This window comes from Lates calcarifer, linkage group LG13, assembly GCF_001640805.2.
Source record: "Lates calcarifer isolate ASB-BC8 linkage group LG13, TLL_Latcal_v3, whole genome shotgun sequence".
In the NCBI taxonomy this organism is placed as follows: domain Eukaryota; kingdom Metazoa; phylum Chordata; class Actinopteri; family Centropomidae; genus Lates; species Lates calcarifer.
In genome coordinates, this window is record NC_066845.1 from 24,586,509 (window position 1) to 24,604,540 (window position 18,032).

Sequence of the window (18,032 nt, forward strand, 5' to 3'; positions counted from 1 at the left end):
AAGGATGCAACTTCTTCTGCCGTCTAGCAGCAAACACTTGATAAATACAGCTTCAACTTTTTGGCAACTTTATGCAGAAATATCTTAGGGGATGTGGCTGAGTGGAAAATCTAAGAAATCACTGCTTGATTGACAGATATTTCATGAAAGTGCAGTGCAGACTCAAGATGTGATGAATATTTAGTACCAACAATAAGAATAAAACTATTTTTAGCATTAAAATACATAGAAATTTTATGTTGGTAAAAAAAAAGAAGATAATTACCTCAAATTAACAATCTGCACCAACTCCACTACTACATCACTATGTCTTTCATTTACTGTTGGCCATTTTACAACATTAATATAGTTCATTACATCAGTATGTTGCAGCAGAACACTGTTGTGTCTCGCCTACCACATCTGCAGACATTTTTCTTTTAACTTTCTGCAGTTTTTAGGTAGAATACAGTAAAAATGTCTTCTACAATGGCTGCCTCATTTATGAATAAACTAAGTTGACTCAGGATAAGTCAGACAGAACAACAGTTCAGGCTGTGCAGAGGCAGGCTGCCTCATTACTCTGACACCAATCGCCTCATTATCGTGAGGGATTCCTCTGGAGTCATTAGGCTGCAGCAGACCACCACAGCAAGATAACCACTACTGCTGAGGAGCAACGCGTCAGGTATGAAAAACTACATGATTTCAGACAATTCTCTGTTCAAACACACCTGAGGACGGCCCTGTTGTTCAAGGTTCATGATTTATTAAAACAAGTACGGCACAAATATTTCACTTTCTGCACTCTAACTGAGAAGGAAGCCAAAAGAGGTTTGACAACGAGCAAAAATAAAAACTAATTCACACCAGTCTTCTCCAGCACAACCAGTCATGTACTGTTAAAAACTCAGATGCTCCAGTGAAGCCATTTCATTTCGGCTGCCTTGCATAAGGGCCCTTTGTGTTTCTGATTCACATTTCCTGCCAAGATTGTTTTTCTGGTTTCCCTCTGATTAAAAGCCCACTTCTCAAACCTCTAATCCAGAGATTTGCAAGTACAGTAAGTGGTGTCATGACCCAAAAAGCCCAAAACCAAATACTACACAGCTGATATCACTGATTTGCATCCTTTAAACCAGAGAGAAGGGACGCATTATCAATAGAGTAGGCTAGTTCACACTGAAACAAGACTCAGTTCACCTCCACCATATTGGGATTGAAGATGAGCTGGACATCTCAAAGACTCGACAAATAAAATCCCAGCTATATCCACAGGAATGGATACCACCACACGTCTCTAAAGCCACAGTAATATCATGGCTAAAAGCAGGATAATGTGCCTTAAATCTTCCAAACTAATAAAGTGACACATATAGGAGAAACATCTCTATGGGGACGTCCACCACTGGGGCTGGAGGAGGGCTTTGGGACAGCAGCCAGCTCCCCCAGGGCAAAAAAATATATTGCTTCTTACTATTAAGATAAAATCAGATCATGTTCCCCAAACTGGGGCATTAGAGTGGGACAAACTCTACTAGTTGTTTCTGACCTGAGACTAATAATCACATGACGTGACAGAGCGCCATCCTGGGTATACTCTCTGTCTCCACCTACATGGGCTGGGTGTTAACAGCCCTGAGGAAAAGTAGGTGTGTTGTTTTAGGTCAAATTTAAAAGAGAAAATTTCCGGACAGAGACTTCCCTTCCTTCCTTTTCTGAATGTGTCAGACAATTTACAATAAGAGGACAGTGATGTAATTCAGCACTGAAGTAAAAACTCTCATCTGGGTTATCTAGCTCAGGCAATTTTAGCTCAGCAAAGTTGTTTATCATATTGTGCAACAGTGAAAAATGTTAAAATTCTTCTTCAGCTGAGAAGAAAAGGGACGTTTGAATGGAAAATATAATTTTTTTGTTATATGTTGCTTCCTATTTAAGTATTTTGTCATTTCTGGCTTTGATAAATACTATAAAAATTGAATTATTTAGTTGGAGGATGCCATCTATACACTTCCTTAACTATTATTACTCCAAGGAAGGATACAAAGAAGGTCTGCAGTAGTCAACTGCACAATTTGTTTGTTTTACAAATGAGTTTAACAGTATAACATTCAAAGGGAGAATTGATAGTAGCAGTAATTCAGGATAACTACGGAATAAATGAATTAAAGGGCACTGTCACAGTAGCTACGGCTGTACGGTAGCAACATCATCACTCATGTCCTGTTTCATGAACCCTGGGAGGGCCAATCAAATATCCTCCTTCCGCTCTGAGAATCTGCTCTGCAATCAGAGGCCAGAGGCAGCCAATGACAAATCATCTCCTGTATCTGGAGTCTGTCTCTGTCTCCTAAAGACATTGAGGGATTTGTCTCCATCTTCTCCTTTATGCCGGGATGACACGTTGTCATTTCAGGCTAGCAGGTGGCCCTTTGTCTATGATGATCTATTGATTTTTCTTCTCTCCTTCTCTGGCTTGATTTCTTATTCTCCCACTTGTCGCTGTTGTTCACTCCTCATCATCGCCTGCAGAGAGGATGGAAGGACGAGCAGCTGCAACCAGCAAAGAAGTGGGAAAAAAAAGACGCAAATAAAGAGAAGAAAGATGGACGACAAGACGGACTCGCACTTTTGACTGGCTGCTGAATTGTTGACGCACAGGGGCACAGGTACTATAAGCACATCTGACCAATCATCTGAACCATTTTGGGACATTAGTAAATTGCACAAAAGGTCCACAAAGGTTTATGCAACAAGTCCTCATACTTAGTAGTAGTCACCTGTGTGAAAGTTCAACACATTGTCCACCAGACATCCACTCAGAGCTGCTCCCTAAGACGTTCTGCAGCACCTCCACTACTTCCACCTTTGCCTCTGAGAGACAACATTCATCATTTACGAATACAAGTATCTTGAGAAAGTATTTGCCAAAGAACTGATGCTGCTGATCTTACCTTTTGAGTACTGACGGTAACTCATAATAAAAACTAGATTTTTTTGATAATGAAATACTGTTGCTTTTAAGTTGAAAAGCTTGAAAAGTCTGTGGTATAAAAACATCTTTACACTCTCTGTAGTATGCTAGTCATGCTAGTGGCATGACTTTATGAATAGCAATGCCGGTCAGTCGGTTGATCCACCACTTTGATCCAGACTGAAATATCTCAACAACTATTTGATGGACTGAAATTCTGTACAGACATTAATGGTGCCTGGAGAATGGATCCTAATGACTTTGGCGAGCCCCTAACTTTTCCTGTTGCACCACCAGCACGTCAAAGTTTTATGAGAAATATTTCAACATCTACTTGCTTAATGGATTTGTTCTCAGGCAGTGACACTGATGATCCCTTCACTTCTCCCATAGAACCACCATGAGGTTAACAGATGTGGTTTTAAGTGACGCACTAAGAAGTGGGTAAGTGGAAAGTCACAGTTTTCACACAAAAAGAAATTACATACAATAAAAATCATTCAAGTGGTTGTATGCAATACAGCTGTCCCTCCAGAAAGCAGTAAAGCCTCCTTATCATCACAATTACAGCTCTCCATGTTCAAATAACAGTGGTATGATGTGTTGAAGCCCTTACCTGGTGGCCCGTGGAGTTTGGCTTTCTTTACTGCAAGACAAAAAGAGAAAACACAGATTAGTGATGAAATGTTAATGTCATCTATGTCATCTTTTTTTGATGGAGTAAGATGGTTTTATGAACCCTGCAAGATATTTATCCCCTCTGACCTGAACACATGCTTCTTTTTCTGTTCATCTTCTCTAACATACTGAACTAAACTGAGATTAGAGAGGCTTAGGGGAAAACACAGAACATTTAAAATGTTTATGAGAAATGCACAAGACATTGTTTTAACTTTGCGGTAAAATGATATAAAAGGAAGCTGACAATTCCCACCTAGAAACTGAAAACAGTTTGAAACCTCTGCCACACTGTATTTGTGTTGAAATGGAGGATAACATGTACAGCAGATCATCATCATCAACATGTCTAATTAGTATAGAGACTTTCTACTATTTTCACATTGTTTAAGAATTGTCAAAACATAAATATACAGACTTTCCTAGTGAAAGCATCAGCAAAAATTGTCAAAAACTGTGGTTGTACATAATATAAACTGTTTTTAATAGCCCAGTAACCAATTATCCCTAATGAAGAAGATTCAACGTGTTGTACAAAGTCAGAGCACTTAGTCTGGCGTGTTTGACAGTAGAAAATAAACTCTATCAACTAAGGCTTTTACATTTAATGTGACTTATTATTTCCAGATGATTTCCTCTTCTGACTAAGCTCATTATTAAAACATAAAACCATGTGTCTGTGTTGGCGGTTTGTAGTGTAGGTAATGGATCGAGTCAAAATGTATTCTGTGTGAGCCAACAAGCAACAAGGAAACGAGTTGTGAAAAGACAATGGAAACAGTCTACTGCTAAATTCATAAATATTAACTTAACCCACTCAAACACTGGACCCATTCAGGGGTATGACACATCAGTGATGGGAAACCGTTAATGATTTATCCTGTGGGTGGACAGATGCATTTCCAATGACAGAAATGTGTTTTTCCTACCTACAGGGCCATTTTATCACAATAAAGATGTTTTATATAACAGAGTAAATATCGCTTTAAGCTCCAAAAGTGTCATTTTTCTCATACTGGCATTGAATGGAGTGTTCCACTCAGAGGCTAGCTAGCGTTAGCGCTACTTAGCTTCAGCACTTGATTTTTGCCACTTTTAGCTTAATATTTTTGCTTCTTCTACTGTATCTGTACAAAAACAATAGTTTAATCCTCTCCTGTGATCTGTTCTGTGTAAAACTTTCAGCAGAACTTTCTACTTGTTTTCTACTTTCTAAGCCAGCTGTGCACTACCTGGCACCAAATGGCAGACAGACATTAACGTTAGCAATTAAGCTAGGTGGTAAGGAAAGGAGAAAAGGAAAGAAAAGAAGTAAAGAAGTTCCCGTTAACAAAACAGTTATTTCCCTCAGCAGTGGAGACAAAACTAGAGTTAAAAGTACGTTTTTAATTTACATTCATCAGGTACACAGCAAACAACATGTTAGTTAAATGTTTAAATGTACTTCGATGCTAAAGCATTAGCATTAGCACCTAAGGCGGAAAGTACTTTGCACTGAGTTTGTTTCCTTCTGCCCCCTAGTGGTCAAAAACAGGTGTTATTAATAACACTGATTGCTGCGTTGTACTCATTGGCTGTATATAAAATATACATAATGATAATAATAAAATAATATAAATACATATTAATGTTAATAAATATTACATATATGAATTTCGAATATAAAAATAATATATATTTTATATACAGTCTATGGTTGCACTGCAGTAATCGCTGGACCAAAAGCATTTCATTTAATTAGCTATTTTCCTTCTATGATAATTCAAAATGTCTATAGATCTGACTCATATGGGAGTGATGATATATATATATATATATATATATATATATATATTCATTTTTGTAAAGTTAGCTAGTTGCTAGTGAATGCCCAGTTGTTCTGACTGTATAGGCTGTCCGTAAGTGTACAGATACACAAAAAAATACACAGGAACTTATGTCATGTTTTTGATAGTGTTACTCCAAAATGCACCGATACTAATACATTGTAAGGGCTGTGTTATACCATCAACAACAGGTGGCCTGAAAGTTTGGAAGTCATGTAAAAAGTAAGGAGTCTTGAAGAAATGCAAACAACAACAGCAGCACAGAATGTCCTGAAATGCCAGTGTCTTAAAATGCCAATGTGTTCTGGTCTTCGGGCTAGAAAGTCACTGATATTGATCTACGATGCAATTACACCCCCAGGAAATGTGCTGTAGTTATTTTACTATGCAGCAGTATAAAGGTTTATTCCCTTATAAGGTAATTTAGTTGTTTAAATCAAGTTTAAATGCATATTCTCACCCAGGGTGAGATCAATACGTCTGTTCAATCACAGCCCAAAAGTGTGCGATGTGATAAGAGACACAGACACTGAGAAGAATACGCAGAGAGAGAGAGAGAGAGAGAGAGAGAGAGAGAGAGAGAGAGAGAGAGAGAGAGATCGTTAACAGGTCATTTGTCTTAAACTGTCAGCACAGCTTGCCTTGTGTGTCACTCGTGCCAGGCTTGGCGGCAGAGGCTCACAGGAAGCCTGGTGGCCTCGTTGGTGCAGCGCCAACTGAACCACTGACAATACCTGTGTGAATGGCCTGACACTGTGAAAGACTCTCACAATGATGCTACAGGACAGGAGAAGAGAAGAGAGATGTGTCTCTACTGAAGACTTGCTATTAGAAGTTATATTTATTATTCAATTTTTCCAACTTTTTAACTGCTGTCTAAAAAAATCTTCACTGTACCCGTTGACTTGCCTCATTTTGTTCATTTGTTTTTATCCACTTTCAGTTCGACCCCTGATCTAGGCCTTGTTGGACATGGTGTTCATTATCGATTGCTAAAAAAACATATTAAATAAATACCAATATTTTTTATTTACAATCCTAAATTTACCATTTTTACCCTGTTAAGTAAGGTTTTTTTTTTTCATCTGTGTTACTACTATCAGTGGGAATATAGAGGTGCAGGGATGATGTATTTTTGTAGGCCAGCCTGGAAGATAGCATCACCCTGGTTCCCTGGTTTGTCTTACAGGGGTGTGGCACCTCAAATCACATTTAATTCTATATTAGTGAGTTTAAGTTAAATAATTAGTATGTAGATTTAGATCTGCAAAACAAGAAAAGAACCGCCCACTGACTCTGGCTCTGCTCAACGTTTCTACTTGTTAAAAGAAGTTTTTCTCGCTACTGTCGCCAAAGTGCTAACTCACAGGGTAGAGTCTCTATGAAGAGAGCCCTGAGATAACTTCAGTTATGACTGTATAAATAAAATTGACTTGACTTGCTTCCTCACACAGTGCAAGGGAGGAAAAAGGTGTAAAAAGTGTGTGAGAGAAGCATCCACTTAGCAGAGACGAGCTAAGTGGATACACATGCTGCATTAATACCTGATAGGTCCCCCAGGGGAGACGCTATGTCAGGACACTGATCTGTTTGAGACAAAATGACAGCACAGTTCACAATTTGTTATCATTTGTTTGTGTGATTTCATGGATCCCAGGCTGGCAATTAATTGTTTTTGGTTAAGTAAAGAAGAGGGTCAGAATCTGAGCAGCACCACTGAAGCTGTGCTGTCTGGTTTTTATTTGTGTGAAGATGTTTTACAAGCCTCATGGGAAGGTTTTTTTTAATCACAGCAGCATAAACTTGAGATTTTATGGCGTCCTCTATGAGCTATCACTGTTCAAATGAATAAATAAAAAGGGCCACCCCTGCTTCTGTCAAAGCAGAATCCAAATATAATTTTATTCTCTGAAAATAAAGAAAAGAATGGGTCTGAAAATCACATCAGTCATAATTTTTGAGCCAAATGTTGAAGCTCAGTGCTGCTCTCAGCTCAGCTGTGTTATGTAATGTTTCTGCGTTCAGTCGAACCACAGCAGACACTGTAAATCACTTGACAGATGCATCCTCTCCTGTTTGTTTGAATGATCATCACCTTTCAGCATCGCAGCCACTGAGGATGAATGCTCCTCAGAGCATCACTGACATTAAAATACACACTTCCCATGTTTTTTCTAATAGATCTGTGAGATTGTCTTTTCACAGCCGAGAGATGCCAGCTGTCAGATCTCACACCCCTCTCTGATATAATGCATATTTCAAGCACAGAGCTGGTCATACTGGTCACATGCTATCAGACATCACATCAAAACCAAAAGCAAAAAGAGCATAAATGTCGCAATATTTTTGTCAAAGAATTCTTTAAAATTCTAAGAAACATTGTTCAGATTTGATTGTTCTCAGTGGTTGTGGTGTTTACTGCCTCATGCAGTGATGCTATTGTCACTTTTGCACATGATTTCACAGCTAAAAGAAAGAAAAGGAAAATGTACAGGTATGAACGGCGTGTTACAGTAAAATATACGGTGCTAATATATACTCAAACCACAGAATTACCACTACACATTTTTCATCCATTCAAAAATACTTCATTTTTAAGTTTATTATTTATTTAAGTCTGCACAGAAATGTAGTTTGACATGAGGATTAAATAAAAGTCTATGGTGCATTCATGTGCACTTATATAGCTTGGAAATTTTGATTTCCCTATCATAATGCAACAATGTTTTCCAGCAACTCTCAAATATCAGATGTTGAAACATCATAGATTTATTCTGAACTCAGCAACACACCTGAGGTTATTACCTACAGGTTTTACTATTAACTATTGCTCCTTTTTTTTTTTTAAACTGAATTTTAAATATTACATTCAAAACAGGAAAAATCCAAGGCAGTCTTCTGGCAAAAAAAAAAAAAAGTTAAAGACCTTTATTCACATTTTTATTTCATGGTGAAATTCATTCAATCTTTTTTTTTCTTTTTAAATGTTACATCATTCTGTACAGTTTTACGTGCACTGAAATATGCTTTGTTGATAAAAATATCTTTCCTCTGATTATATTTTATATAATAACCCATCAATTCCACCCATTCCTTTGCCTACATTACCCACAATTCAACTCAAATGGCAGCAGTTCACTCAGTGATTCGGGTGTGTTATGCTAGCAGCGGCTAATGTAGCCTGAAGCCTGAAGAGGAGCGAGCTACAGGGTCTGGTTAGCTCACCTCTTTCTAACCCTGCATCCTCTGTTTTTACATTTCAAACTTAGTCTTCAGCCCCAACTGATGCTGACTCAAGTTATACACTCAGTATTCCCCTTTAAAGAAAAACATGAAAAACTACTAAAGATGTCAAAAGACAGCAAAATAAATCAAGTATCAAATTAAATGTCAGTGGATTCCTACAATAGATCATCCAGTAGTGGCTTGTTACAATCATTCTCAGTCAGATGGAGAAAATAAAACAAAGGTCAGTGTCACATTCAGCGCCGTCGCACAGGTCCCCAGGACGAGCCTGATCAGAGGTAGTAAAGCAGGCCAGATATCAGACACGTGTCGGCTGGAGTGATTGTATGAGAGGATGCGTGCTGCTGGTGCCCAAACGTTTGGCTGGTGGGATAATCCCTCCGAGCTAATGCCTTAAGCGGGGCTGAAGCCTACCGGACCCTGCTGCATTGTGCTGAGGGTGAGTAACAAAGAGAGACGGTTGTGTGGGAAAGTGCAGGCTGTCTTTTCCCCCTTTCACTAGCAGAAGTTAAAAAGCAGCTAACTTTTCACCTTATGGAGCATCCAGAGCTTTCTGAGGGGCTTAATAAAGTGGAGATATTGAAGAGAGCCGTGGTGGATATGTGGGGAAAACAACAGGCTGATGCTCACATGATGAGTCATGGATTAGATTAAACCTGCTGGCGAAGAGCTGCACTGTCTGAGAAATATTATGTCATACTCATCTGTAATGTCTGTGCATGCTGTAGACGAACCACCATTAATATTTCTCCACACCTACACTTTACTCCTCATTTAAAATTTATTTTAAATGAAATTCTGTTTAATTACAACTTCATATTCATCATTTTGGCCGTCATTCCTGTCAGTTAAAAAGTCTGAGACCTGCTAATGCTGCTACATCACCACAACAACATCTAACGGGTCAGGAAAGGAAGGTAAAAACCTGCTCTGACAGGTTGTAAACAAGTTTAGCCAGCTTATCTAAACCACTTCATTTGGAGGAAAAACTGAAAGTGAGCAGCTCTGAAATTTTATTAATAATCCCTCAATGCACAGGAAAGCTGTGAATGCACAACTACAGACTGTAAGTTATAATGAATGCCTACAACAGGCAGCTGTCTTTGCTAACTTAGAGGTTTGTTTACAACCTGTCTCACTTCTACTCAACAAAGTCAGAACATTCTCAAATCTCAGCGATTTATTTACAAGAATCATGAAATAGTGTTGACAGTACGATGGCCCAAACACGAGAGAAATCAAAGTCCCCAGACATCAAACTACACAAGATCATGTCGTCAATTAGTTAGACTACTATGGTATTTGTGCAAAAATGAATGCCATTTCATTAATGAATCTCAAGCTGTTAGTTTGCAAATTACCTGACTAGATGTTGGTGTTACACTTCTATTTAACAATGGTATAACTCATGCAAAAATTCATGATAAATACAGGACATTTAGCATTACATACTAAGAATATATGTCCTTCTTTCCCCCCCCCAATCTGTTACATTTTTTTAAATAAACACAAAAGATTATGTACTTTTATTTATTCACTTGTTGAGGTTACTGAAGCCACAGGAGTTCAAAATCTACAGATCACGTCAGCGACGAATGCAACCCGTGCCATCAGTATAGACCATAATTTCAGCCTGACTTTGAAGAAATAATGACAGCTGACAATATTACAAAGCCAAAATGATTATATGTCATTTCTGCTGTACACCAATGACATTCTTCTCTTCATTAGATTGAAGCTCTGACTGCGACCACTTAATGGCTCCTCTGGTGGTTCTGGTTTGATCCCTTTGAAGTGACATGTGAAAGTGCAGCTTTGAAGCTCAGAGGGTGGAAATAACCTCTCAGAGGTGAATTAAAGACATTTTTCGAGCCTCTGAAGCTGCTGGTCCACGCCAAGAGATGACACACCGGCTTGTTCGGCAGGAGTCTGTACCTGACTGAGACCAGGCCACATACAGTGAGAGCGCTGGGAGCGGTGTAAGACTTTAACACTGCCGGTGTTTGAGTATTTCAGAGATTCAACCGGCTCTCTTCCCTGTACGGGTTTAGATTAATGATTAAATCTGAGTAATGGCTACTGACAGAGTTAGTTTAAAACAGGGGCAAGACGAAGGCAAACCTGTCCTCCAAAATCCCCAGATCCCAATCTGATCCAGCACCTGTGGGACACACTGGAACAATCCAGATCCATGGAGGCGCCGGTGTCAGACACAACAGGACACCCCCAGAGGTCCTGTGTTCAGGCTCCGACGGGTCAGAGCTGGCAACATGAGGGGGACCTACACAGTATCTGTCAGGTCCTACAGATGCTGGATCAGACTGGGATCTGGGGAGTCTGGAGGCCAGGTCCACACCTTGGGCTCTCTGTTGTGTTCCTGGAGATATTTCTGGCAGGAGCATTGTCCCTGTCATCAGGGAGTGTTGTTGCCAACATCCAGATGAATGTCAGTCACTGTATTGTAACGAGATGATCAATATTATTGACCACTTGTCACTGATGATTGGTGTATGATTAACTAAATTAACTATTAACAATTCCTGACCTGTTGATCTACCTGTAGGTGCACAAGCAAAAGAAAAGAATGTCTCTTTGGGAATTAGTAAAGTAAAACATTACTTATCAAGCATCTCATTAATCCTTCATTCTTCACTTATTCTCTCAGGTGCACTAACACCTTAAAAAAATCTAAAAAAAACCTGCTCAACAGCAGCGGCAGAGCTGACACACTCAGCAGGCAGACAGGCGGAGAGCAGTGTCATTACAAGAGGCCAGACGGTGGATCTATTTTTAGCTCTAGTCCTTTGACTCGCGGTGGGTTTGAGTGTGTGGAGGTTGGCAACCTGGTGGCCATGTCATTAACACCCTCTCACTTCCATTAAATGACAGCCCCTGCAGACCTGCAGCCAAGCCAACCTAATAAATACGACTATTATGGATCTATGTGTCTGCCCATGTTTTTGTGTGTCAGTCACGATACACTGACTCAGGTGTGTTTGAGCATTTTACACTCGCTGTTCACTGTTCTCTGTGGCCCTATGCTAACAGTGGATTTATGCAAACAGTCACACACCCACTTGTGGAACTGGTCTGTTTGCATGAATCACAGATATATCAGGATCAGTCTGCATGTCAACTGACAGGTATCAAAAATATCACAGTACAGAAAAGACAAAAGTATTTTTCAGGTGATATAGAAATATTTTGTCCAACATATCTTAGTCAAAAATCAAAGATATGTTTTAATGTTATGTGTTTAAACCCTTTAAAGATACCTATATTGTTGTGCACAAGCTCAAGCCCCTTTTATATTGCGTGTGTGAGCCTATTCTTTGTCAGTGATATGAGTTTCCTAAAATGATTTACACAGAAAGAAATCAGGAGACTTGGAGCTTTTAAATAATGCATCATTTACCAAGCTTGTGTGAAGACTGAGTCCAGTACAGACCAAAACACACCTAGAGTAGTGCTACCAATGCCAAAGGATTCCTTGAGTACGACAGAGGTTAAGTTAAAATATGATGCTTTGTTATCAGGCCCTAAAAAATCCACGATTGGTCAGACACTATTGAACAGTGTCCGACTTGGTCTTGAAGATGAGATACAGATATTCCTCATCATTAGTTAAGAGATTCGAGATATTTGCACTGTAAAAGGTTTGTTTGTTACATTTTAACTGTATATTGTTTGTAATTTACCAAAATTTGTGAAAATAATTGTGTTTTAACTGAATTATTGTCACAGGAATTGTTTATGTTTTGAGTCCTGTATAATCACAGCTTCTATAGTTACTGGATTTGTGGTTTGCTGTGGATCTACATGTTTATTCATCCAGTTTATTTATTCATTTATTGGGTTAAGTAACATAAAATGACTCTGCTTGTTTTTCTGAATATTTTTCTCTTCCTCAGGCTCTGTGTGTGCCTGATGTACGGTACAGTAGCATGTGTACGTAACAGCATCTTGCATAATCACAAATGAACAGAGATTTGTCTGCCTGCTGTGTCCCTGCCTCTCCACGATAACGAGCCAATTAGAGACACCTCAAGAAGTCCAGGAGTGATCAGGGGGTCTGAGGAGGAGGAGGAGGAGGCTTCGTGGATGATGACAACACACACACACACACACATTTAATCTAATCTAAATCTTCATCAGTATGTATGACTTAATAATACTAATCATGAACCAAACCCACGTCCTGAACCATAAATCAGCTCCTTTGAATAAGTGACTGTACAGTGTTAAAGTCAAGTTCAAACATCTGCTTCTCTGGACCTGGACTCTAACGCTGGTGTTACATTAATATTGCTCTGTCAAAAGACCTATCTTTCTATGTGTGTATATACTGGCAGATATGATAAATTGCATTAAAATATTACAGTATATCTTTCTTTAATGAACTTTTCTTTTCAAGTTCAATGTCCAATAAACAATGCTGAATCTGTTTCGGCTATAGAATAGTTGAGATTAATTGAATGTACCGTCCCAAATGTTTATTTATAAACAGGAAAATAACTGTAAATGTTCTTTTTCCATCTGTTGTCTCAGGCCAGATGTTAAAAGGTGTTTTATAAAATGAAGGCACAGGCATATTTCTCTGGATAAGTGAAAAATGTGACCATAAGGATGAAGAAAATCAACAAGATTCATCATGTGAGGATCATGTATGCATGTACAAAACTTCATAGCTAAAAAACCCAGAAGATTTTAGTCACAGGTCCAGAGCTGCACAACTAAAGAAAAAGTCTGAGTGGCCAGCAGTGAGGATTAAGTGTAAGGAGAGTCTAGCAGAGGCGAGGCACGACTGATACCAGGAAGTAGCGTTATCATGAAAGGGAGGGAATGTGAAGAAGGAAGTAGAGTCGCTGTCCCACGTGAGTCGCAGTGTAGCACACATATACACGAGCATAAACACACACACACAGAGCAGCAAAAGCAGCAGATGGCCGGGGGATTATTCCCTCTCTATCCCCACCCCCCCCTCTTCCCAGACGGGCCGCTGAAGCTTTACTTGTGTCCGTGTCATTCCAGCACAGAGTGCCGGTGTGCTGACTGACCCGGTCTGTCCTCACCTACTGTCCTTACCTATGGCATCTGGTGACCTAAAAAAGTGCTTTCAGATATTACCTTTATGAATCCACAGCACGTCATTATCTCGCATTACAAAATAAAAATTACACAAGCTCCGGTTTTTGTGCTGACCTGCACAAACGACAAAGAGATTGAATCCCTCGCCTCGCTCGCCTCGACTTAACCGACAGTCCACCTGCATGTATTTATCTCTCATTATTGCAGTATAATTTCTTCTAATGCAGTTTCTTCACAGCAGCCTGACTCAACACTCCACAAATGATGCAATGCCATTACTGTATGCATTTATTCTACTGCTGATTGCCGTCCAGAAATAGCTGAGTGTGGGTACCAGCTGAGCTGTCAGAGACTGCGTCCTCCCCATCGTCAGCTTTTCATCTGCAGCCACTCACTCTCTGCAGCCGCCATGCTGGCTCTGAGGGCCCTCAACACACAACAAGGAACAAGGAATGAGGAAAATGGGTTTTTGAGAAGCATCAAGGAACAAACTCTTCTGGTTTGTCTGCGTTTCCCACAGCAGGACTGCTTTTATCAGAGAGAGAGTATCTGGCATGACCGGGGGAAAAGACTTAACCTCTGGTTTAGGTTAGATGTTTTTATCATTGGTCAGGAGGATGAGGGAATACAGAGTTATAACTAAAATATTTTCACCTCATATCAGGTGGAGATGAGAACACTGTCTTAACAGCAGAAAGCATCATTAGTCACTTCAGCAAGTTTAGCAGCCACAGTAATTATGACAGGAGCAAAAGAGCAGGAAAGTCTGATCATAACTAAACTTTAACTTTAGTGCCGTCACATTATAAAACACATTTACTTTTCAACATTGACTTTAGCAGTTTTGGAAGAAAAATCATATCATCGTGTCGACAGCAACATCAGATCAGAACGGGCTTTTCTGTGGAGGGAAATTAAAGATGACTGAAGGGAGAACATGCAAACTCCACACAGAAAAGCCCCGGGCAAACCAGGGTTCAAACCCTGAACCTTCTTTCTTCTTTGTCACTTAATTTGTAGAGAACCACACACCTGACTATGTGTGGCTGAAACGAATCAAACGTATCACTTTCTCAACCTCAGTTTTCAAACATTAATTGTCTGAATCCTGTACAATTCAAACCTGTGATAACCAGTGTTTGCCTACATGGGAGCAGTGGAGATATATCAGCAATTTTGAAGTTGATATCGCAAACTTGTTGCCTATTTTCAACAAGCCTCGCCTCTACTAGATGCTTTCTGGTCTCTACCAACTCAGAGGGAAATGTCTGGCTCTTTAGCTGCTAAATGCTCCACTGTGCTGTTTGGTGCTGAGCACGTAGCGTAAACTGGCTTTTTAGAGCTTTTCCAAAATAAAAATGTCATCAAAACACTGGAAAACAACCAAAGTCAACACCAGAACTGTTGCAAATGTCTTTTAAAAGCATGAATGAAGAGCCAGCAGCAATTCTCATGCAGCATTTTGCTATCAAGATAAATGTGACCTGTGTGGCGTCGTCCAGCTCAACCTCTATGTCTAAATAAATGGAATGCAGCACGACTCCAAAAACCTCTGCTCTGAAACAGTCAGGTGTGTGAAGCAGATTCACAGAAGGTTTTACTGTCACAGGTGAACACGAGACACACTCTCCATCAATCTCTGTGCAAGCCATGAAACAAATAACGGTCTTTTTTATAATTCCACTTGGCTGAGTCCACCGCGACCCAGCTGTGCTTCACCCATCGCATCCCCTCCTCCAGCCTCACCCACATCTCATCATTCTGTAATAGAGGAGTTTGGTGGTGGCGGCCTTCCAGCCTCAGGCAGCACTCACACCCAAGATGAGAAATGGTCAGAAACGATCAGTGAGAAACAATACGCCAGGGGCTGAGAGTTACAGATAGGCAGACAATAGTTTGATGGTGTAAAAATCAATCAGCATGTCTGTGAAAGAAGAGCAATTTGTTGTCTGGAAAGGAGCCAAGATGTTAAATAAACTGGTGGCAGAGTGGGATGAATCTATTTTTTTCTTTTAATTAACTAAACTTTATCGGTCTGAGTACACACGCTCATTTTCAGCAGCAACTTGTTTCTTATTCTTTCAGTTACACACCTGCAAAGTACAACCACTGTCTCCTGCTGCTGCCCACTGATCTGCTTCACTTAAACAGCTGCAGATCAGGTGGCTTGCCTATGGGCACCTCGGCAGTACGTGGCAGGAAAAAAGCAAAACCTCATTCAGTTTGACTTCCCTTCTACTTACAACCCGACCTCTCTCTTCTACAGCTAAAGCAGGCACACAGGTTCCACTGATCTGTATTTTTAAAGGTCAATATTCAATATACTCAGTTAAAAAGTCAAGCATCACTGAACCCTCCTCTCAGACTGATGAGGGATCCAGAAGAACAAGCAATATTTATTAAGGATGAGCAGCTTCTTACACACTAATTCAGGCTGTTTTTACTGTGGCTTTTCAGCGTGTCATCACAAAATGTCTCCGTGGAGCTTTAGATATTTCTCTGAGCTTCTACTTTACAGGAGTCACTGCTGATGGGTAGATATAAATGGCCAAATGTCAACCAGAAAAGTTAGTAAAACTTTCTGCTGCTTCAGCATATCACAGCCTAGCTCCAAACTTTTTAAAAAAGCAGAAGCAGAAGAATGTGGTTTTGTTGCTTCAGATAAAAAGTCTTGAGGTGTCTATTTAAGAATTTCAAATCAGAGGATTAAAGTTTAGGTTCACATTCAACAGTCAGATGCTCATAAGAACAATGAAAAGTTCCTGTAATCATTCCTCCTGTTAACACAGGCCTTTAAGTGATGCCCTCCTATCTTACTTCCAATGTAAATGATAGACTCTAACTCTGGAAGATAACCTCAGTCTGCTGAAGCCCCACGTTAACGTCAAATAAACTTTATTTGTGCAGAAAGAGGATTGTGGGTTTTCCTTTCCATGAGGAAAGGATCTGCTGGATACTGGATTACACTGCCTCTGACTCGCCAACATCAGTGGAGCCTCATGCTAGTTCACTGCAGCACACTTGTTTTTTCAGACCGGGCACTTTAAGGTGTAGAATTCACAAAACAATTAAACAAATAACTTGCACTGCAAACCCTTTTTTCTAACAGACTAAACTACTAATACACAGTTCAGCTTTACTTCATGCTCATGCATGATATGGATCCATTAAATTTGGTATACTGTCACCAAGATGTATGTATGCAGTGATCTGACCCTTCAGAGTCACTGCTCACTGTAAGGAGGAATGAACATACAGTAATATTATTAGAATATCTCCCTTTAGATTTCCTGTCTTGCCTGCTTGAGGTTTTAATTGTTTAAAGTACATTTTTATTTTATTTTACCCGTGATATGAAAATATTCCTGCAGGAAGTCGCGGTTTTGCGGTGATATTCGTCTAAAATTCTGAAATCTCTGCAGGATTAACTTCGCTTTTTTTCTGTTCCAGCAGATACTTTTTGTTCCCATGCTTCTGTTTCAGTGTTATATTTTTATTTATTAAAAAAAAAGAAAAGAAAAAGAGCAGCCTGCAGATACGGAGTGAGACCTTACCTCTGACACACAGCAGGGACATCGCAGCGGGATTTTGTGCAACAGTTCCTCCAAAGCCGATGAGCCTCTCAGTGAGTTTGCAGCCCAGTTGCCTGTTGCACGGCACTCATTGAGACTACTCCGAAATGTCGTTTACTTTCCGCTTCATCGCACCGTGTAATTAAAAAAACAACGGACAGATGTGAGACAGGTGGGCAATCCAGGTGGGGGGTTCCTGAGGGTTTGAGGGATGACTGTCACTGGCAGAGACCGACTAACTACCAGCTGATAACCGGTAGAGCGGGGCGGCTCTTATGCTGCATTCAACGACTGAGGTGAAGGTAGGAATTTGGATTTCTCAACTCACGGTAGGCCATGAGACACTTTACATGGCGGATATTTTGATGAACTTAGCCCCAGTTTGTGCCTCGCATGTGTTAGCATACTTTCGCTTACACAGAGATAACTACTAGCTTCCCTAAAAGATAATAAAACAGGAAATGTTTGATGTTTGTGTAGATGCAATGCACGATAAAATGTTTTGACCCGTTTCCCATCAAGTGTGTTTCCTAAGCACCTGCCACTAAGACTATTCAGTGCAAGAACCTTTTGAAATCAAGACCTAGATGTCTCAAGAAAAAACACAAACAATGGCAGAAATATTCAGTTAAATTCATGCCAAAAACCACTATGCCTAAAGTGCAA

At 39.9% G+C, this 18,032-nt stretch overlaps 1 protein-coding gene across 1 annotated transcript in view; it reads right to left on the reverse strand.

Annotated features, from left to right (window-relative positions):
* Positions 1-17,627, reverse strand: part of LOC108887158 (protein unc-13 homolog B) — a 162,812-nt gene extending 145,185 nt beyond the window's left edge. The window contains exons 1-2 of the mRNA XM_051075077.1: positions 17,349-17,627; positions 3,573-3,602 (exon numbers count right to left, since the gene is read on the reverse strand). Coding sequence (XP_050931034.1) covers positions 3,573-3,602; positions 17,349-17,370 — 52 coding nt within the window. The 5' untranslated portion in view covers positions 17,371-17,627. The remainder of the gene's footprint in view (positions 1-3,572; positions 3,603-17,348) is intronic.
* Between the last annotated feature and the right edge of the window lie 405 nt (positions 17,628-18,032).